The 22,506-nt window shown below is 49.9% G+C and overlaps 1 protein-coding gene across 1 annotated transcript in view; it reads right to left on the reverse strand.

Annotated features, from left to right (window-relative positions):
- LOC119971062 (transcription initiation factor TFIID subunit 4-like) overlaps positions 1-22,506 on the reverse strand; it is a 365,388-nt gene that overhangs the window by 118,612 nt on the left and 224,270 nt on the right. Inside the window, exon 15 of the mRNA XM_038806198.1 lies at positions 6,762-6,899. Coding sequence (XP_038662126.1) covers positions 6,762-6,899 — 138 coding nt within the window. The remainder of the gene's footprint in view (positions 1-6,761; positions 6,900-22,506) is intronic.

The raw sequence follows: 22,506 nt of genomic DNA on the forward strand, positions 1-22,506 counted from the left end.
GGATTGTTTTCGTTGGAAAGATGGAGGTTCAGGTGGGACCTGATTGAGGTCTACAAAATTATGAGAGGTATGGACAGGGTGGATAGCAACAAGCTTTTTCCAAGAGTGGGGGTGTCAATTACAAGGGGCCACGATTTCAAGGTGAGAGGGGGAAAGTTTAAGGGAGATGTGCGTGGAAAGTTTTTTAAGCAGAGGGTGGTGGGTGCCTGGAACGCTTTGCCAGCGGACGGGTACAATAGCATCATTTAAGAGGCATCTAGACAGGTATATGAATGGGCGGGGAACAGAGGGAAGTAGATCCTTGGAAAATAGGCAACAGGTTTAGATAAAGGATCTGGATCGGCGCAGGCTGGGAGGGCCGAAGGGCCTGTTCCTGTGCTGTAATTTTCTTTGTTCTCTTTGTTCTACATTCCAGGCTGTTGACAGCTGTGTCTGCAAATGTATTTGATGGAGAGGATGTCCAAATTTGATCCTGTTGGGAAGATGGTCCATGGGTCTATCAGCGGTCAAGGGGGACGATGTGGGAGGAGCATCGTGGAAAGGATATTTAAGCCAGAAGAACAGGTGGGTTAGCTGACGAGTACTGGGATTGTGGCACTGGCAGGTGGTTGGGTTGCAATTTGGGAGCACTGGTAAAGTGGAGAAATGGGAGTGAATGTGATAGCAGAGGAAGGCGGTGCAGACTACAGTGGAGACACAAACAGAAGCTGGTTGTTTCAAGGTGAGAGGGGGTTGTTTCAGACTAAGGGAAGAATAAGATAGCAGTAATTATAGCAATCTGAAGTTTAAGCATTACAGATAGCCTTGGCAAAATAAAAGCATGGCATGACCAGAAAGTGTTACAGTTACAGGAACTGCTTGCATTTAGAATATGAGGTAACACACTGACCATTGGAAATTAGAAACATTCACTGATTGGCACTTGGGTGACACAATGTTGCCACTTATTGGTAAAGCCTTAATTTTGTATAGGTCTTCGTGCATGCTAACTTGGATTGCTTCAATACCTGACCCGTTGCGAATGGAACTCTCGAACATTAGCAAACATCTTCACTTCTGGCCTGATGATGGAGGGAAGGTTATTAGCGGAGGACAATACCCGGAGGAACTCGAGCAGTGATGTCCTGGGAATGAGATGATTAACCTCCAACCACCACAACCACCTTGCTTTTAGGCATGTGGGTTTCCCCCGATTCTCATTGAGTTCAATTCTCAAGGACACCTTGACGCTCTATTTGGGTAAATGTGCCTGATTGAATTTGGATTGGATTTGTTTATTGTCACGTGTGCCGAGGTACAGTGAAAAGTATTTTTCTGCAAGCAGCTCAACAGATCATTAAGTACATGGAAAGAAGAAAATAAAAGAAAATACATAATAGGGCAACTCAAGGTACACAATGTAACTACGTAACACCGGCAAGTGATGTCAAGAGTTGGCATCTCAACTCTTGAGTTCACGTTTAGACCAAGGTAGTCGGTAATACAGTTTGGAATGGAGTGGTCCTGGCTGAACCCAAAATGAGCAGTGGTGAGTTGGTTATTGATAACCTTTCCCTTTGTTACCTTGAATTTATAAATGCCAAGACGAAGATTACATTCAGAGGGCGGAGGAGCTGCAATGGGGGAGAAAACAGCATTTCGTTGTAAAAACAAAATGAAGCAAATTTCTGTCGTGACACAAAAAACTTTAAGGAACAAAATACCTTTCCTGTCTGTCACTACGGCAACCAGTGGCTTGTCCTCACAAGCACATGTAAATAATCACGACAGCTGGGAAAGGAAAACATAATTCGACCGTGCCTCCCCTCCCAATTTTGACTTAAATGACAATGTTTATTAGAACCAGGTCTGCACACACCCAGAACAATGTGAATGGAGTCCTGTACTGAGAGCAAATTACTCTCTCTCATCCTACCGCACTCCCTCCCTACCCCCAACACCCCTCCTTCCAACCCCCCCCCCCCCCCCCCCCCCCCCCTAGGTCCCTCTTCTGAATGCCTCCCATAGCCTGCTGTGTAACTTATCCTCCTTCAGCAGCTCTATGGGCCTTTGTGCGCCTCTGGATTTAGGATCAAGCTGCATCGAGAGCCATGCCGGCCCTGCACAGCTATCACTTTCAGCCCCTGCAGCAGTGCGGGTCACAGGACTTGCTGCGACATTCAATCACCTTTCTGGTTCACCTCCCGAATGGAGGATATATCTCATCAACTAGAGGGAGTAATTAGTGACTTCAAATCGCAGCAGAGGTCACGCCAGCAGCTCCATGCCACAAAAAGGTCATTACCCCTTTAAATTAAGCTTGGAACGGATCTGAGAGCCGCCTTTGTTTCAGACTAATTTGGAGAGCCAGAGATTTGCTGTCAGTAGGAATGAATCAGTGCTGGGACCTAATCAAGCTGCCATCATCTTCTCCTCCTGGCTGGTGCCTGGGGCTCATTTCTGAGGAGATGAAAACTGTGACAAGCCCTTCAGTTTGGCTGAGAGCAGACGTGAGGGAGTCCGGGGGGGGGGGGGGGGGGGGGGGGGGGGGGGGGGGGGGGAGGAGAGAGAGAGAGTCCAGTAACAGCCACAGGCCTCCGAGGTACTCTGTGACTCCTCTATGGAAAAAAAGTCACATTCACTTCACGATAAGAAACAATGCTGGCAGCCCGAGGCACACGAAAGATGTGAAATGATGAAACGCGGGTGAAAATGAAGCAAAAAAAAAAGGTTAAATTTACACTCATGTCCTCTCAATCGCCTCCAAGTAAGAGTTCTCCATTTTGACACAGAAAACAATATCATAATCCAGGAGGTACTGGGGGCAGCACGGTAGCATTGTGGATAGCACAATCGCTTCACAGCTCCAGGGTCCCAGGTTCGATTCCGGCTGGGTCACTGTCTGTGCGGAGTCTGCACATCCTCCCCGTGTGTGCGTGGGTTTCCTCCGGGTGCTCCGGTTTCCTCCCACAGTCCAAAGATGTGCAGGTTAGGGTGGATTGGCCGTGATAAATTGCCCTTAGCGTCAAAATTGCCCTTAGTGTTGGGTGGGGTTACCGGGTTATGGGGATAGGGTGGAGGTGTGGACCTTGGGTAGGGTGCTCTTTCCAGGAGCCGGTGCAGACTCGATGGGCCGAATGGCCTCCTTCTGCACTGTAAATTCTATGAAATATGTAAAGCAGATTTTGTTCATCGACTAGCCATGGTATCAGCAATTTTGGCTTCAAGTTGTCAAATATTAGTTTGTATAAAATAAACTTGCATGAACAATATATTCAAACTGCTCAAGCTCAGGAAAACCTGCCGTAAATTACAATACGCCCCATGAAAACAACTAGAAGCAGGCACTAAAAGGGCAATTTCTCCAGAATAGCTGCTCACGTTCAGTAAAACGGCCTGCAGGTGTACGACAGGACTGCGCGCTCATCAGACAATGTTCCTGTTGCGATGGGCCGGTTTGGGCGGCAGTTGGTGTCATTTGCTCTTTGTAACCCAGGCGACTCACAACGAGGTGGATTTGGACAAGCACAGTGATGCTGGGGGAGACTCACCACCGATGTCACCGGGACTAAACGTCACTCCAAATGTATCCCTCATGAGGAAGGTATGGTCAACACAAACGGTCTGTTCAAGCTAAAGTGAGTGCAGACTACAGAATAAAATCAAACCAAACTCTGGAACCTTTCATTAACGATACAGTTGGTGACCTGCATGTCCACTGGTCATATAGACAGCTTAAAACCTGTCAGTAAAAACACCATTCCTATCCAAGGAGAGCCAGGTATGCACAAAGATAAGAAGCGAGCTAACCAGGTGGCTCACCCTCCCAGCAGATCCTTTGCATCCGGACCTGTGGCTGGCAGAGGCGACTGAGAACAATGTTGATTTGAACAATATTGCCCACGGTACATTTCTACACATCCCAGGAGCTTTCCGTGCTTCGACCTGTGCCATTCATGAGTGAGCACGCAAAGGTGGTTGGACCAAGAATACCCAATTAATTTTTTCCAATTAAGGGGCAATTTAGCGTGGCCAATCCACCTACCCTGCACATCTTTGGGTTGCGGGGATGGAACCCACGCAGGCACGGGGAGAATGTGCAAACTCCACACGGACAGTAACCCAGAGCCGGGATCGAACCTGGGACCTCAGCGCCGTGAGGCAGCAGTGCTAACCACTGCGCCTCCGTGCTGCCCTCCCAGTCCTGTTCTAATTGAATGCCATGAACATACACTTCAGGCTCCTCACCAAAACTGCCAAGCAGTCCCAAACCAGCACTGTGAACTGACACAAGAACATCAGGAACAGGAGAAAGATTTCAGCAAACAGCCCCTCAAGCCTGCTCCGTCACTCAATCCAATCATGGTCGGTCTTCGGCCTAAACTCAACTTTCCTGCCGCTTCCCTGAGAGATGGAAAATCTATCGATCCTAGTTTTGAATATGACTCGACGGTAAACTAGCCATAATCCACTGGGGTGGAAAATTACAACGATTCACAACCCTCAGTGAAGAAATCCCTCAACTCAATCCTAAATAATTGACCCCTTATTCTGAAGCTGTACCCCAGTGTTCCAGATTACCCAGCCAGAGTAAATAATTTCTCCGTGTCTTCCCTGTCAAGCCTCTTCACAGTATTACATGTTTCAATGAGATCACCTCTTATCCTTTGAAACTTCTGGAAGCTTGGGCTCAATTTACCCGTCTTTGAACATGAGACGACCCTCTCATACCAATCAACTGAATCTTCACTGTGTCACTGTCAAAGCATGTCCATTCTTTCTGAGAAATGGTAACCAAAACGGTGCACCAGTTTTCCAGACGTGAATCTCACCAAAGCTCTGCACAAATGTGAAAAGACTTCCTTATTCCTATACTCTAATCCCCTGGCAATTAAACTAACATGCCATTTGCCTTCCTCATTGCTTGCTGTAGCTTTACCTGAGTACAGCAAAGTCTCTCTCAACATCAAAAGTTTTACACCTTTTAAAAAATAATCTGCTTTCTAATCTTACTGTTAAAGTGAATAACCTACCTCTTCCCCGCAGTATATTCCATCTACCACCTGGCTACCACCTCACTTAATCTGCCAATATATCTGTGCAGAACCTTTGTACCCTTCTCACAGCTTACATTCCCATCTAGCTTTATACAATCAGCCAACCTGAGTACATTACTCTCAGGTTCTTTGCCCAAGTCATTAATATAGGTTGTAAAATAGGTGAGACCCCAACACTGATCCTTGCGGCACTTCCCCCGAGCTGCCAACTTGAAAATGTCCCATTTATCCAATTCTCAGCTTTCTGTCAGTTAGGGCAGCACGGTAGCACAGCGGTTAGCACAATTGCTTCACAGCTCCGGGGTCCCAGGTTCGATTTCCGGCTTGGGTCACTGTCTGTGCGGAGTCTGCACGTTCTCCCTGTGTCTGCGTGGGTTTCTTCCGGGTGCTCCGGTTTCCTCCCACAGTCCAAAGATGTGCAGGTTAGGTGGATTGGCCATGCTAAAATTGCCCTTAGTGTCCAAAAAATGCCCTTAGTGTTGGGAGGGGTTACTGGGTTATGGGGATAGGGTGGAGATGTGGGATTGGGTAGGGTGCTCTTTGCAAGAGCCGGTGCAGACTCGATGGGCCGAATGGCCTCCTTTTGCACTGTAAATTCTATGGTCTGTAGACTATGATTAACCAATTCTCCATAAATTCTAATATATTACCCACAAGTCTCTGAGCCCTTATCTTGCATGTTAACCTTTTGTATGGCACCTTTTGGAAATCCAAATATTGTACATCTACCGGTTCTCCTTCATCTACCCTTACTAGTTATATCCTTGAAAAATTAAGAATATATTTCTCAAACAGAATTTTCCATTTGCAAAACTATGTTGACTTTTTCCGATTTCACTATGATTTTTTTTTTAAAGTTGAGGCTTTCTTAATAATAGATTCCAGAATGTTCTTGACGACTGATGTGGGGCCTGCCGTTCCCTGTTTTCTTTTCCCCGCCTTTCATCAATAGCCGAGTTACAGTTAAGTGCATAAGAAATAATTTCTTGTGCATCCCTCCCCGTGTCAAATGCTCTTTTCCTATCTGTGCAAGATCCTAAATGGCTGCAGCACCTCAGGCGGCTGTGAAGGTCCTGCGGCCCTATCACCGATACTTTCTGAAAACCGCACGCCTGAACCTGGCAGATCTCTTGCCTCGAACCTGCTGTGACCATTCTGGAATCCAGCGAATTCTGGAAGCAAGTACTGCAAACAACATGACATTCAAGCCAACGGGTGAAAGAAGACAAAGCAGAGAATTTGAGGCAAGAGATCTGCTTTGTTCAGGTTTGAGGTTTGAGACATCGAAAGAGCTTTGTTGTGGGGAGGGATGCAATAAGGAATGTTGATTCCACTCACACTGAACTTTGGTCTACCTCAAAAACTGAATCAAACTTGTCACCCTGCAGCTAACCTGAAGGTTTCAGAAAATCATAAAAATTCAAGTTAAGACGCAAACAATAGCCAATTCTTCAGCAACATCAGAAACAAATTCCACAGATTTTTAGTGCAGCACAACCCTCAAAAAAAGGCGTCAACATTGACATCGATATCAATAAGGAGCTCATTCAACAAGCTGCAATCATCTTTTAAAGCATGTATCGAGATCCACAAATGGTTGCAATAACTCGAGTGATGCCAATTAAAAAGACAGAGCCAAATGCACCAACAAAAAACAGATACTGCTGCAATCACACCTGTAAGGTGTCAGGATGGAGTGCAGTACTTTCATGTGAGTCTGGTTACCTCGCCAGCTGCCTTTCCCACCTCGGTCGCCTGCGGTCCCGGGGAGTCCAGTTTACGTTTCTTGCGCGGGCCGATGGCAGCAAGAGCCGTCAGGTTTGCATCGCGTTGCCTTATCTCTGCCAGCTCCTGTTGCTGCATCTGTGGTGGAGTTAAACAGCTCAGGTTAGTACACATGACGACTTCTGTCTTAGTCCAGCATTATGAACTATAATGACTCTGATCAAGAAAAAATACACACTGAAATACAACAAAGTAGAATGGTTTTGCAAAGACACAAAACCTGTAAATGTTGATGTTCTGGAAGACTTGGGTGTACTTGCATAAGGAACAGCAAAAGTTAGCATGAGGGAACAGCAAGCAATCAGGAAATCAAATAGAACATCGACGTTTATTGCAAGAGTATTGGAGTACAAGAATTAAGAAGCTTTACTACAATTGTCCCCACCACACCTGGAATCCTGAGCACAATTTTCATCACCATATTTAAGGAAGGATATACTTGTGTTGGAGGCAGTACAGCGAAGGTTCCCTGGACCGGTCCGAGAATAAGAGGATCGTCATATAACGAGAGGGAAAGTAAAGTGAGTCTATATTCCCTGGAATTGAGAAGAATGAGAGGTGATCTCACTGAAACATTCAAGGTTATGAAGAGGTATATACTAGATATATACTGATATGTTGTTTCCCCTGGCAGCACAGTTTCAAGATGAGGAGACAGGCATTTAGGACTGAGGTGAAGAGAAACTGGCCAATGGTTGGAATTCTCTACCCCGGAAGATTGTGGATGATCCATTGTCGAATACGCACACGGCTGAGTCAGATAGGTTTTCAGTTTCTCACGGGATGTGGGGAATCGCCAGAGAAGTGGATTTGAAGCCCATTGTGTTCCTTATGAGAGAGTGAACCCAAGTCATTCTGAACATCAACATTTACAGCTTCATGCCTTTTCAAACAGATTCTACTTTATTATATGGTGGAGCAGGCTCGACATGCTTTCTGGTTTTCTACTGCCCTCACTTTTTATATTCTTATACTGAGAGAGAGAGTAAATGAAGATAGAATGAGAGGGAGCAGTGATAGTATGCATGATTATTGATACTTAAAATAAATATCAATCCTTCACAGTAGTTCACATTTACCTCGTGCCTTTAACATGCTGTCTGCATCAGCATGACAGCATAATTTGCACCAAGGCAGTTCACTTCTCACCCAATGCTTGCTGATCTATATTTGCTCCCAGTTAAACAACTCCACATTTTAAAAATTCTCATCATGTTTTCCAATTCCTCTATTGCCTCACTCCTCCCTACCTCGGTAACCTTGTCTAGCCCCTCAAATCTCCGCGAACTCTGGCCACCTCCAATCCGGGCCTCTGAGCATTCTTAAACACTCACCCTGGCAGCATGCATTCAGCTGCCTAAGCCCTCAGCTCTGACATTCACTCCCTACACCTCTCTGCCCCTTTCCTAAAACTTCCCTCTTTGACAAAGCTTTTATCTTTCTCTGTGCCATATTCCGTTTGACAATTGCTCCCGAGAAGCACCTTCGGGATGTTCTATGTTAAAAGTGCTATATAAATGCAAATATTTGTTGTGAATGTGATAAGGCATTTTACGGGATGGGCAGCATGGTAGCATAGTGGTTAGCACTGTGGCTTCACAGCTCCAGGGTCCCAGGTTCGATTCCCGGCTTGGGTCACTGTCTGTGCGGAGTCTGCAGGTTCTCCCCGTGTCCGCGTGGGTTTCCTCCGGGTGCTCCGGTTTCCTCCCACAGTCCAAAGATGTGCAAGTTAGGTGGATTGGCCATCCTAAATTGCCCTTAGTGACCAAAATTGCCCTTAGTGTTGGGTGGGGTTACTGGGTTATGGGGATAGGGTGGAGGTGTGGGCTTGGGTAGGGTGCTCTTTCCTAGAGCCGGTGCAGGCTCAATGGGCCGAATGGCCTCATTCTGCACTCCAAATTCTATAATTCTTGTTAACTGAGGATATGGAAGGGTTAGCAGAAGTGTCTGAATAGAAATTAGCAGGTCTTGAAGAAGCTTTCGAAAGTGGCTGGATATGTAGCAAGCAGGAAGATTTTGGCGACACAGGAATTAAAGAGATAGGAGTTCCGGTTGTGGCTATGCGGAGCTAAGCCGCACGTTCGGCAGCTCCCGCCAGGAACGGACCTTTGGGCTCTTTTTAGGGCCCCCAGCGGCACTTTTTCGACGATTCGCGACGTGGGAAGGAGTCAGCAGCAGTTCCCCATCGGTGTATGGCCTGGACCAGGAGTGGGGCAAGCAAGAAGCACAAGATGGCGGCCGGCGGAGACCTAGAGGAATGGAGTCAGTGGGCGCAGGAGACTCTCCAGCGCTGCTTTCGGGAGCTCAAAGCGGAGCTGCCATTGACAAGCTGCTGGAGACTCAGACAGCCCAGGACTGGAGTGCGGAGGTGGCTAAGCGGAGAGCCGGGTACAACCGGACGAAGGCGGTGCTACACAGCAAAGGAGTGAAGTTTGGCATGTTGCAGCCGGCGCGTTTGTGGGTCACCTACAAGGACCGACACTTTTACTTCGAGTCCCCGGAGGAGGCGTGGGCCTTTGTGCAGGCCGAGAAGTTGGACTCAAACTGAGGGTTGGGTGCGGGGGTCTGTATGTAACTGTGTTATTTTCTGAGGGTGGGCTTTCTGTTAAATGCTGGCTCTGTGTTGTTTTCAGGGCGGGAGGGGCACTGTCTTTTTGCGTGGGTTCGGTGGATGGGCTCGAGGTGGGGGGTAGATTTGTAGTGTGGGGAGCTGATGGTGGGAAGGGGGCTGGGGCCCCGCGAGGGGCTTGGGCGACAATGGGAGCTGCCTTAGAGGAGGCGGGGTTGGGCAGGTGGAAAGCGCGGGCTTTTTCCCACGCTGAGGGTGGATGGGGGCGGGGTTGGAGCTGAGAAGCGCGGGCTTTTTTTTCTTTTTTTCCCGCGTGAGGGGGAGGAGGAGAGCCTGCTGGTGGGCACTGGGGAGGAGGGGTAGCCCCACGCTGGGAGGGGTTGGAGGAGTGGCGGGAGTTGCCGGGGTCAACAGGAGTCAGCTGACTTACGGGAGTATTATGGAGGGAGTAACGCGGCTAGGAGGGGTCCTAGCTTTGGGGGGGGGGGGGGGGGGGGGTACCGGGTTGCTGCTGGAATGGCCAGGAAGGAGCTGTAGGATGCAGGGGGGGCCGGGGTGAGGGTTTGCCGCCGTGGGGAACGGGCCGGGCGAGGGGCGCTGGCCTGGGGCGGGCAGGGGAAGGGTTATGGCTAGTCGTCGGGGGAGGGGGGCAGGGAGCCCCCTGATCCGGCTGATACCTTGGAATGTGAGGGGGCTGAATGGGCCGGTCAAACGGGCCCAGGTGTTTACGCACCTGAAGGGGCTGAAGGCGGATGTGGCTATGCTCCAGGAGATGCACCTGAAGGTGGCGGACCAGGTTAGACTGAGGAAGGGCTGGGTAGGCCAAGTGTTTCATTCAGGGCTGGATGCAAAAAATCGGGGGGTGGCGATCCTGGTGGGGAAGAGGGTGTCGTTTGAGGCGTCAAAGGTGGTGGCTGACAGTGGCGGGAGGTATGTGATGGTGAGTGGCAAGCTGCAGGGGGAGCGGGTGGTGCTGGTGAATGTCTATGGCCCGAACTGGGACGATGCGGATTTTATGCGGCCATTGCATCGATCCAGGTCCAGGACGGGTAGGAGGCCAGCGGCGGCTAAGGTGTTGAGGGGGTTTATGGACCAGATGGGAGGGGTGGATCCTTGGAGGTTTGCGAGGCCGAGGGCCAGGGAGTTTTGATTCTTCTCCCATGTGCATAAGGCCTATTCCAGGATCGATTTTTTTATTATGAGCATGGGGCTGGTTTTGAGGGTGGAGGATGCCAAATATTCGGCTATAGTCATTTCGGATCATGCCCCGCACTGGGTGGATCTCGGGCTGGGGGAGGAGAGGGACCAGCGCCCGCTCTGGCGCTTGGAGGTGGGGCTGCTGGCGGATGAGGAGGTGGCCGGGACGGTTCGGGGGTGTATCGAGAGATACCTGGAGGCCAATGATAATGGGGAGGTTCGAGTGGGGACGGTCTGGGAGGCATTGAAGGCGGTGATTAGAGGGGAGTTGATCTCCATCCGAGCCCATAGGGAGAGGAGAGAGCAGAGATAGAGGGAGAGGCTGGTGGGAGAGTTGGTGAGGGTGGATAGGAGAGACGCGGAGGCTCCGGAGGAGGGATTGCTGGGGGGGCCGGCGTAGTCTTCAGGCCAAGTTCGACTTACTGACCACCAGAAAGGCGGAAGCTCAGTGGAGGAAGGCACAGGGAGCGGTGTATGAATATGGGGAGAAGGCGAGTAGGATGCTGGCGCATCAGCTCCGTAAGCGGGATGCGGGCAGGGAGATTGATGGAGTTAAGGATAGGGGAGGGAATGTGGTGCGAAAGGGGGCAGACATCAATGGGGTCTTCAGGGACTTTTACGGGGAATTGTATCGGTCTGAACCCCCAGCGGAAGGGAGGGGGGGGGGGGGGGGGGGGGGGGGGGGAATGGGGCACTTCTAGGACTGGCTGAGGTTCCCGAAGGTGGAGGAGGGGCAGGTGGAGGGACTGGGGGCGCCGATTGAGTTGGAGGAGCTGGTCACTGGGATAGGCAGCATGCAGTCGGGGAAGGCGCCGGGGCCGGATGGGTTCCCGGTCGAATTCTACAAAATGTACGCAGACCTGCTGGGCCCCCTGTTGGTTAGGACCTTTAACGAGGCAAGGGAGAGGGGGGGGGGGGGGGGGGGGGGGGGGGGCTTTGCCCCCGACTATGTCCCAGGAGCTGATTTCCTTGATCCTTAAGCGGGACAAGGACCCCCTACAGTGTGGGTCATACAGGCCGATCTCGCTGTTAAATGTAGACACCAAGCTGTTGGCGAAGATCTTGGCCACAAGGATAGAGGACTGTGTGCCGTGGGTCATCCACGAGGATCAGACGGGGTTCGTGAAGGGAAGGCAGCTGAACACCAACATACGGAGGCTCTTGTACGGTATAATGATGCCGGCGGTAGAAGGGGTGGCGGAGATAGTGGTGGCATTGGATGCGGAGAAGGCCTTTGATAGGGTTGAGTAGGGGTATCTGTGGGAGGTGTTGGAGAGGTTTGGGTTTGGGGAGGGGTTTGTCAGTTGGGTGAGGTTGTTGTATGAGGCCCCGATGGCGAGCGTGGCCACGAATAGGAGGAGATCGGAGTACTTTCGGTTATACCGAGGGACGAGACAGGGGTGTCCCCGGTCCCCCTTGCTCTTTGCGTTGGCGATCGAACCCCTGGCCATGGCGTTGAGGGAGTCGAGGAACTGGAGGGGACTGGTGCGGGGTGGGGAGGAGCACCGAGTGTCACTTTATGCGGATGACTTATTGCTGTATGTGGCGGACCCAGTGGGGGGAATGCCGGAGGTGATGAAGATTCTCAGGGACTTTGGGGACGTCTCAGGGTATAAACTCAACCTGGGTAAGAGCGAGCTGTCTGTCGTGCACCCGGGGGACCAGGAGGAGGGGATTGGTAGGCTCCCACTAAAAAGGGCAGGGAGGAGCTTTAGGTACCTGGGAGTCCAGGTGGCCAGGAGCTGGGGGGCCCTACACAAACTTAACCTTACAAGGTTTGTGGAGCAAATGGAGGAGGAGTTTAAAAGATGGGCATGTTGCCACTGTCGCTGGCGGGGAGGGTGCAGTCAGTCAAGATGACGGTGCTCCCGAGGTTTTTGTTCCTGTTCCAGTGCCTCCTCATCCTTATCCCGAAGGCCTTTTTTAGGAGGGTCAACAGGAGTATTACGGGATTTGTATGGGCGCACGGGATCCCGAGGGTGAGAAGGGTGTTTTTGGAACGGGGCAGGGATGGGGGGGGGGGCTGGCGCTGCCCAACCTCTGTGGGTACTATTGGGCTGCCAATGCAGCGATGGTGCGTAAGTGGGTAATGGACGGGGAGGGGGCAGCATGGAAGAGGATGGTGATGGCGTCCTGTGTGGGCACGAGCCTGGAGGCGCTTGTAACGGCGCCGTTGCCGCTCCCTCCAACGAGGTATACCACGAGCCCGGTGGTGGCGGCTACCCTCAAAATTTGGGGGCAATGGAGACGGCACAGGGGGGAGGTGGGGGTCTCAATGGGGTCCCCGATACGGGGGAACCACTGGTTTGTTCCGGGGAGAATTGATGGCGGGTTCCTGAGTTGGCAGAGGGCAGGTGTTAGGAGGTTGAGGGACCTGTTTGTGGATGGGAGGTTTGCGAGCCTGGGTGAGTTAGAGGAGAATTTCGGGCTCCCCCCCCCCGGGGAACATTTTTAGGTATATGCAGGTTAGGGCGTTTGCCAGGCAGCAGGTGGTGGGGTTCCCTCTGTTTCCCCCACGTGGGGGCCAGGACAGGGTGCTCTTGAGGGTGGGGGTTGGAGGGAGGAGGATTTTGGACAAATACCAAGTGATGCAGGAGGTAGACGAGGCCTCGGTGGAGGAGCTGAAGGGTAAATGGGAAGAGGACCTGGGTGAGGAGATTGAGAAGGGGACGTGGGCGGATGCTTTGGAAAGAGTGAACTCCTCCTCCTCTTCTGCGAGGTTTAGCCTCATACAGTTCAAGGTGCTGCATAGGGCCCATATGACTGGGACGAGGATGAGCAGGTTCTTTGGGGGCGAGGATAGGTGTACTAGGTGCTCGGGGAGCCCAGCGATCCACGCCCATATGTTCTGGGCATGGTCAGCGCTGGGGGAGTTTTGGAAGGGGGTAGCAAGGACGGGGTCGAGGGTGGTGGGATCCAGGGTCAAGCCAGGCTGGGGGATCGCAATATTTGGGGTTGCAGTGGAGCCGGGAGTGCAGGAGGCAAAAGAGGCCGGTGTTCTGGCCTTTGCGTCCCTAGTAGCCCGGCGGAGGATCTTGCTCCAATGGAAGGATGCGAGGCCCCCCAAGCGTGGAGGCCTGGATCAATGATATGGCGGGGTTCATCAAATTGGAGAGGGTGAAATTTGCCCTGAGGGGATCAGTACAGGGGTTTTTCAGGCGGTGGCAGCCTTTCCTGGATTTCCTGGCAGAAAGGTAGGGAAATAGGCCGACAGCAGCAGCAACCTGGGGGGGGGGGGGGGGGGGGGGTGTTAATCTCTTTCCTCTTCTTGTATTTAACCGGGGGGGTTGTTCTTTTTTGTTTTTCTTAATTGTTAACATTTTTGTTTGTTGTTAATATTTTGTGAAAGTCTGAATAAAAATTATTTTTAAAAAAGGAATTAAAGAGATAGTTCCACAGTGTTCATTCCAGCCAGCCATCACCAAATGGAAGGGGCCTCACCCCCACAACCCAAAGATGTGCAGGGTAGGTGCATTGGCCATGCTAAATTGCCCCTTAATTTGGAAAAAAGTAATTGGGCACTCCAAATTTATTTTTTAAATAAATTGATTAAAGCTTGTTTTACCGTAAAATATACTGATTGGTCAGTGTTATCACTCCTATGGCACAGTAATATTTCCATAGTTTTATAAATTGAAAATAGTTGGTTCTCATCCGGGATCTGAACACACTGAACTCTACACGGTTGTCAGGGAGCCAGAAATACTCAGTGAAAAGAAGTGCAAGAAGGAAAGGGTTAGAATGCAGCCACCCGGAGCTGGGGTTTATGCATCGAGGGAAATCTACGAGGAGGTTCTGTCTGGGAGTGAGCAGCACGCTGAGTGTTTCAACAGGAATAAGGGTGAAATAAAGGCAAAGGTGGAGACAGGAGATTCTGGTCACAGATAACATTCAAAATCAAGAGGTGTTTCGATAGGGGAAATAGGAAGAAATTGTTGCACTGGCAGGAGAACACAGGCTGAGATTAATTGCCAAACGTTCCAGGAGGAGAAGGAGGAGATAGTTTTTATGCAGCAAGTTGCAGTGATTGGACTGCAGCGCCTGAAAGAGCGATGGAAGCAAATTCAGCAGTAACTTTCAAAAAGAAATCAGGTAAAAAGTTGAAAAGGAGAAATTTGGAGGGCTGCGAAGAAAACGTAGAGGGCAGTGGGACTAACTGGAAAGAATAGGCACAACGTGTCAAATCCCCTGCTCTGCATAGGGGATGTAGAGGACGTAAATGCTGCATATGGGGCAATATTTAATTGAGGCACCCTTATTACGCACTCTGGGACTATCCCCTGAATAGTGATTCTTCACACCACCGTTACTCCACCTGTTTGAAAGCTGGGGTCAGCAAAGGCAACTTCACCACATTGACTGTTCCAGCACGATTCATGCCGCACTCCCCACTTGCACAATCACTGAGGTTTCCATTATATCAGAATAAGCCCTTCAGCCACTGTCTATAAAATCACAATCATCTTCCTGGCTGGGTCTTGCAAGTAGATAGCTGAAAGGGGCCATGCTTCTGCATTTAATAGAACCTCAGCTTTTACAACTTCAAGTCTTCTAGCCTCTGGCTGCTTCTAATGCAAATGTTTAAGTTTTTTTTTTTGTTGAGGTTTAGATTACCCGTGTAAATAACTTTTTTAGTGCCCTGCTAAACAGCTGGCTAAGGCGTGATGAAGGGCGACCCATCTTCTCCAAATGATGAATGCTGTGCCACACTCTAAATGAGGTATCCTGCAGAAACTGACGGGGGAATTGAGTGCCCTCCCCCGTGGCGAGTTTGGCGGCACGGGGGCCGGGGGGTGGGTTATTGAATCAGGTGGGAGGGAATCTCTTCACCTTCCCACCTGCATCGCAATGAAGTCTGTGGAGGGAAGGCCTATGGACAGTAACAGGTCGGCCAAAGAGGGAACTGGAGGGAGGCTAAAATGATCCTAAATGTGAGGCTAGGGGGAGGAAAAATTATCCAGTGACTCCAGCTGGAGAGTGTAGGCATACGATGTTCAATACGTAGCTTGTTCACTCACTGCCTCAATCCACACAAGGAACATGGACATTTGGCTAATGTATTGTCCACTGGCAATAAGTCAAACCCAGCCTGCCTGCAGTATTAACCACACCACTTTCAGTACAACATGTGGATCAGGAGCTTTCCACCTGCTGATTTCTTACACTCCTCGCTTTTGCCAATGGGACAAGGCACACTGGCATTGTCAAGGGACTGCATCCAGAACCACTGGGCAGACACCAAGCAGTGTCCCAGCTCCAATCCACTAGAGTAACTGAGCCGGAATGTCAGTCGGAGCTAAGGCCCATTTAGATGCATTCATCCAGCTGCTTACCCTGTGAATGACACCTTGCCCACACTGAAATGTAAAAATAAAACACTGAATTAATCGTAACTGTAGGATATTTCCTCACATCCCCTCGCTTGCAAATCCAAATGAAGAGAAAAAGGCAAGAAGAAGTCCATGGCTATTGAGTTGCTCTTGCAGACAGGCACAGACATGATGGGCCAATGGCCTCCTCCTGTGAACCATTCTATGATTCCATTCTACTCCCTCTTGAGCAAACACAGATAATAATGTCACAGTCCAGTAATATATTAATAAACTAAAACATTTATACATGCGTGGTTCTGCAACCCTTGCCCAGATTCTGAAGGGCCTGGTCTGGTCCCACTGAAATTGACCTGTTTGGTCCAATGGTCCGACTGTGTTCTGGAATATTCCATTTTGGGAACTAGGAATCTGCATTAATCATACAGCTAATCAACATCACTCTAACCGATTTGTGAAAGAAAAATCATGGCCTATAATTTCCTGTCTCTCCAGCATTAGCTTTGAGGAGGGGGGAGGGGGGGGGGGGGGGGGGTAGAATCCCTCTGGGACTCTGGGAAGCTCCCAGATAAAGCTTTACAAGGTTATTGTCCAGAAGCACTCACTTCTCCTGGACAATTGCACTGGGCTGGGAGCCGCCCGACGAAGCGGTTCAGGTGGTTCTGCCTGTGTTACGCTAATAGTTACTCTGAAAGAGTTAAAAGAAATAAAAGCACTTCTAACTTCAGCGTAACTATTTTAAACACCTCGGCCAGTCCCTACACTCCCGGACTCCCAGGGTCCCAACCCCTCCCACCCATTTACACTAGTTACAGTAATTATATACAATAATAATAATCTTTATCATTGTCACAAGTAGGTTTACATTAACACTGCAATGAAGTTACTGTGAAAAGCCCCTAGTCGCCACATTCCGGTACCTGTTCAGGTACACTGATGGAGAATTCAGAATGTCCAAATTGCCTAACAGCACATCTTTCAGGACTCCAGGAATTTATAACAGTAATATAAAAATAAAGAAGAAATGTATGGTTTTATAATTGGGACTTACTATGGATGATTTCTGATTCCTTTTTGTCATTTGTTTAGGTTAACATGCGGGCTAATGTTTGGGGTTTGGTGGGAAGGTGGGATTGTTCTGTTGATATGGGGATTGACAGTACATTCGTTACTGCTTATTGTTTACTGTTGGTGGGTGTAAATTTGGGAGAAAATGTGAAAAAGGAGGAGAATAAAAAATAAATAAATAATTGGGACTTATTCATATCTGAGCTTCCAAAATGTGGTGTAGTTTTCAGCCATGAGAACAACACTTGATCCGCATCACAGATCAACTAGCATTTCTAAAAATATGTCAATGACCCTTAATCTTGCTTTTCCTGTTGCCCTTTTCCATTCTTCACCATCCAACAACTTGCCACCTCCTCTATTGCCCCTCTCTCTCTAGGTCTCCGTCTTCTGTCAATAACCCTCCACCAATACTGCCCCTGGGTTAAGCACAAACAAATCTTCCTCCATTTCCCCGAAGGAAATCACATAACCCTGCACTCTGCCAGCATGGGAAACTCCCAGCCAAATTCATTTCTTCCAGTTTATTATCCGTGCTCAAATACAGACACTCAAGATACAGCCATGAAAAAGATTGGTATATGCCAATCACCAACCCCAATCTACCCTTTCTCAGTACTTCCCAGTGAGATTCAGCAGAGGTTTGAAAATTCACTTGACTAATCCCTGGGCGGGTGGGATTGCTTTGAGAGGAGAGATTGAGAATACCGAGCAGCGTTCACTAGCATTTCGAAGGATGATGTGATCTCATTGAAACTTACAAACTTCTTACAGGGAGCGATAGGGTGGATGTATGCAAGTATGCTTCCCCTGGCTGGTGAGTTTAAAACCTGGGGACATAATCTCAGAATAAGGGGCAAGCCATTTAATGCTGAGATAAGGAGGAACCTCTTCACCAAGTGGCTGCTGAATCTTTGACATTTTCTACGTCAGTGGGTTGTGGAAACTCAATCACTGAGCATGTTCAAGACAGAGATCGGCAGATTTCTGGGCGCTAACGACACCAAGGGATATGGGGATAGTGTGGAAAAGTGGCATTGAGATAGATGAACAGTCATGATCTAATCGAATTCCAGAGCAGGCTCAATGCTCCTATGTTCCTAGATTCAACCTAGGAGTTCAACCTTGATAAATGTGAAGTGATTAATTTTGGAAGGTCGAGTTTGAATGCTGAATACAGGGTTAAAGGCTGGATTCTTGGAAGTGTGGAGGAACAGAGGGATCTTGGGGTCCATGTACATAGATCCCTCAAAGTTTCCACCCAGGTTGATAGGGTTGTTAAGAAGGCGTATGGTGTGTTGGCTTTCATTAACAGCGGGATTGAGTTTAAGAGTCGCGAGGTTTAGCTACAGCTTTATAAAACCCTGGTTAGACCACACTTGGAATATTGTGTCCAGTTCTGGTTGCCTCATTATAGGAAGGATGTGTATGCTTTGCAGAGGAGATTTACCAGGATGCTGCCTGGACTGGAGGTCATGTCTATCAAGAAAGGTTGAGGGAGCTAGGGCTTTTCTCACTGGAGTGAAGAAGGCAGAGAGGTGACTTGATAGAGGTGTACAAGGTGATGAGAGGCATGGATAGAGTGGATAGCCAGAGACTTTTCCCCAGGGTGGAAATGGCTGTCACAAGGGGACATAATTTTAAGGTGATTGGAGGAAGATATAGGGGAGATGTCAGAGGTCGGTTCTTTACACAGAGAGTGGTGGGTGTGTGGAATGCACTGCCAGCAGAGGTGGTGGAGACAGAGTCATTAGGGACATTTAAGCGACTCTTGGACAGGCACATGGACAACAGTAAATTGAAGGGGTGTAGGTTAGGTTGATCTTAACATCGTGGGCCGAAGGGCCTGTACTGTGCTGTACTGTTCTATGTTCTAAAATGGGATACATTGAAATCCATGTTGACAAAAAGTTATTTGGAATTAAGGGGATCTGAATTTCTTTTACAGTATTTTTCCCAATATTAACACTGGGGAATGATAAATTCAATTGCAAGCAAGCAGAGTAAGGCTTCCTCTACATAAGAACATGATAAATAGCAGGAATAGACAATTCAGCCCCACGTGCCTGCTCCGCCATTCAATAGAATCATGGTTTATCTGATTGTAACCTTAACTCCACATTCCTGCATGTGCCATAACCCTTGACCTCCTCCCTAATCCAGCACAACTCCAGAGGTTTGCCCAACACATTCCGACATTCTGCCTGCCTGTGTTCTCTCAATTACAAACTGAATTCATCTTCTAATTGTTATCTCACACCCAACAAGATTGACAAGAGTCTCAAAACCCATTCCCTTCAGATTCTAATACCAACAGACAGAGGAGACTGTTCTCGTTGGAGTTCAGAAGAATGAGGGGGGACCTCATAGAGACTTATAAAATTCTAACAGGACGGGACAGGGTAGATGCAGGGAAGCTGTTCCCGATGATGGGTGTGTCCAGAACCAGGGGTCACAGCCTGAGGATTCAGGGTAAACCATTTCGGACAGAGGTGAGGAGACATTTCTTCACACAAAGAGTGATCAGCCTGTGGAATTCATTACCACAGGAAGTAGTTGACGCTAAAACATTGAATATATTCAAGAGGCGGCTGGATATAGCACTTGGGGAGAATGGGATAAAGGTTATGGGGCCAAAACAGGATTAGGCTATTGAGTTGGATGATCAGCCATGATCGTGATGAATGGCGGAGCAGGCTCGAAGGGCCAAAAGGCCTCCTCCTGCTCCTATCTTCTATGTATCTATGTATACTGTTTATATACTGGATCTCAAAATGTTAGTTTCCAAAATAACCTCTGCTCTAATGAACAAGCTTGATCATAAGACAGTTCCACACGATGCATTCAAGGCACACTTTACAATCATTTTTAAAAATAAATTTAGAGTACCCAATTAATTTTTTCCAACCAAGGGGAAATTAGTGTGGCCAATCCACCTACCCTGCACATCTTTGGGCCAATCCACCTACCCTGCACATCTTTGTGTTGTGGGGAGACACGGGGAGAATGTGCAAACTCCACACGGACAGAGACCCAGAGCCGGAATCGAACCTGGGATCTCGGCACAGTGAGGCAGCTGTGCCGCCACCCTGCCGCCCTCACTTTGTAATCAGAAAGCACAGATAGTGAAAAGGACGTGAAGCCCAAGCCAACATGCTCCGTAAGCCAACATTCAATCTGCCCTATCACAGACCCTATCCCTCCCATTCAAACCTCTCACAACCCACCCCTGTCACAATATTCCCCAATCTTGAAATGTAAACAAGATAAACTCAGGAGCATTGACCCCTCTTCAGTCTGGATATACTGCACTCTATAAATGCCATCCCATGAAGATAGCCCACCGCCGGTTCTGAAACAATTTGCTTACACGATATTTCTTTCCCTTAGCGTCTAATAATCACTCAATCGTACATCCAACCAGCAAGTCATGTGTCTCCTGTTTGAAAATGCGCAACATATCCACCCCTCCCTTCTTATTTTAATAATAATTCAGCATTGGTGCAGACTCATTCTATTCTTCAATGCAAATCAAAGTTTGTTGGCAATGAAACTTGTGTCTCTCAGCATTTTGTTCCTATTCCCAGCAGGTCAAGCTGCCATCAATGTTTAATGCCACAGGATCATCTCCTCAGACAATAGCTCCTTAGGCTCCAAAACTTCAAACCCTTGGAAAGCAGAAATCTCAGACAGCAATTCTATTTGACTATATCAGGGACAAACTCATTATCACACAGACAATCATCTCCTCCGAACTCTCTGCCTTCCCAATCAACCTGCCCCAGGCCTTCTTTCCCTGTTATAATTTGTCCTGTTATGTTAACAGGAGTAGGGGTCCCTTCCGTTAACGGCCCTTCCTTTTACCCCAAGAGCTCCATAAAAACAACAAACGTACATTTTCATAGTGTCTTTCGTACCTTTCGTAAGTCCCAAAATGCTTCACTGCCAATTAAGTGTCACTTTTCTGAAATGTAGCCATTGCTGCAATACAGGAAACACAGCAGCCAATTTGCACGCAGCAAACTCCCACAACAGCAATGAGATCATTGACCAGATCATCTGCATTCGTCACGCTGCTTGAGGAATAAACGTCAGCCAAGGGGAGTGGCTCTTTGAATAGTGCTGTGGGATCCTTTACGTCCACAAAGAGGGCAGGCTGGGCTTCTGCTTAACGTCTCATCTGAAAGACAGCACTTCTAACAGTGCCGCGCTCCCAACAGTGCCGCGCTCCCAACAGTGCCACGCTCCCAACAGTGCCGCGCTCCCAACAGTGCCGCGCTCCCAACAGTGCCGCGCTCTCAACAGTGCCGCATCCCAACAGTGCTGCGCTCCCAACAGTGCCGCGCTCCCAACAGTGCCGCGCTCCCAACAGTGCCGCGCTCTCAACAGTGCCGCGCTCCCAACAGTACCGCGCTCTGAACAGTGCCGCGCTCTCAACAGTGCCGCGCTCCCAACAGTGCCGCATCCCAACAGTGCCGCGCTCCCAACAGTGCCGCGCTCTCAACAGTGCCGCGCTCCCAACAGTGCCGCGCTCCCAACAGTGCTGCGCTCCCAACAGTGCCGCATCCCAACAGTGCTGCGCTCCCAACAGTGCCGCATCCCAACAGTGCCGCGCTCTCAACAGCGCTCCCAACAGTGCCGCATCCCAACAGTGCCGCGCTCTCAACAGTGCCGCGCTCCCAACAGTGCTGCATCCCAACAGTGCCGCGCTCTCAACAGTGCCGCGCTCCCAACAGTGCCGCGCTCCCAACAGTGCCGCGCTCTCAACAGTGCCGCGCTCTCAACAGTGCCGCGCTCTCAACAGTGCCGCGCTCCCAACAGTGCCGCGCTCCCAACAGTGCCGCGCTCTCAACAGTGCCGCGCTCTCAACAGTGCTGCGCTCCCAACAGTGCCGCATCCCAACAGTGCCGCGCTCTCAACAGCGCTCCCAACAGTGCCGCATCCCAACAGTGCCGCGCTCTCAACAGTGCCGCGCTCCCAACAGTGCTGCATCCCAACAGTGCCGCGCTCTCAACAGTGCCGCGCTCCCAACAGTGCCGCGCTCCCAACAGTGCCGCGCTCTCAACAGTGCCGCGCTCTGAACAGTGCCGCGCTCTCAACAGTGCCGCGCTCCCAACAGTGCCGCGCTCCCAACAGTGCCGCGCTCTCAACAGTGCCGCGCTCTCAACAGTGCCGCGCTCTCAACAGTGCCGCGCTCTCAACAGTGCCGCGCTCCCAACAGTGCCGCGCTCCCAACAGTGCCGCGCTCTGAACAGTGCCGCGCTCTCAACAGTCCCGCGCTCTCCAACAGTGCCGCATCCCAACAGTGCCGCGCTCTCAACAGTGCCGCGCTCTCAACAGTGCCGCGCTCCCAACAGTGCCGCGCTCCCAACAGTGCCGCGCTCCCAACAGTGCCGCGTTCCCAACAGTGCCGCGTTCCCAACAGTGCCGCGCTCCCAACAGTGCCGCGCTCTCAACAGTGCCGCGCTCTCAACAGTGCCGCGCTCCCAACAGTGCCGCGTTCCCAACAGTGCCGCGCTCT

Source organism: Scyliorhinus canicula, chromosome 9, assembly GCF_902713615.1.
Source record: "Scyliorhinus canicula chromosome 9, sScyCan1.1, whole genome shotgun sequence".
NCBI lineage: Eukaryota > Metazoa > Chordata > Chondrichthyes > Carcharhiniformes > Scyliorhinidae > Scyliorhinus > Scyliorhinus canicula.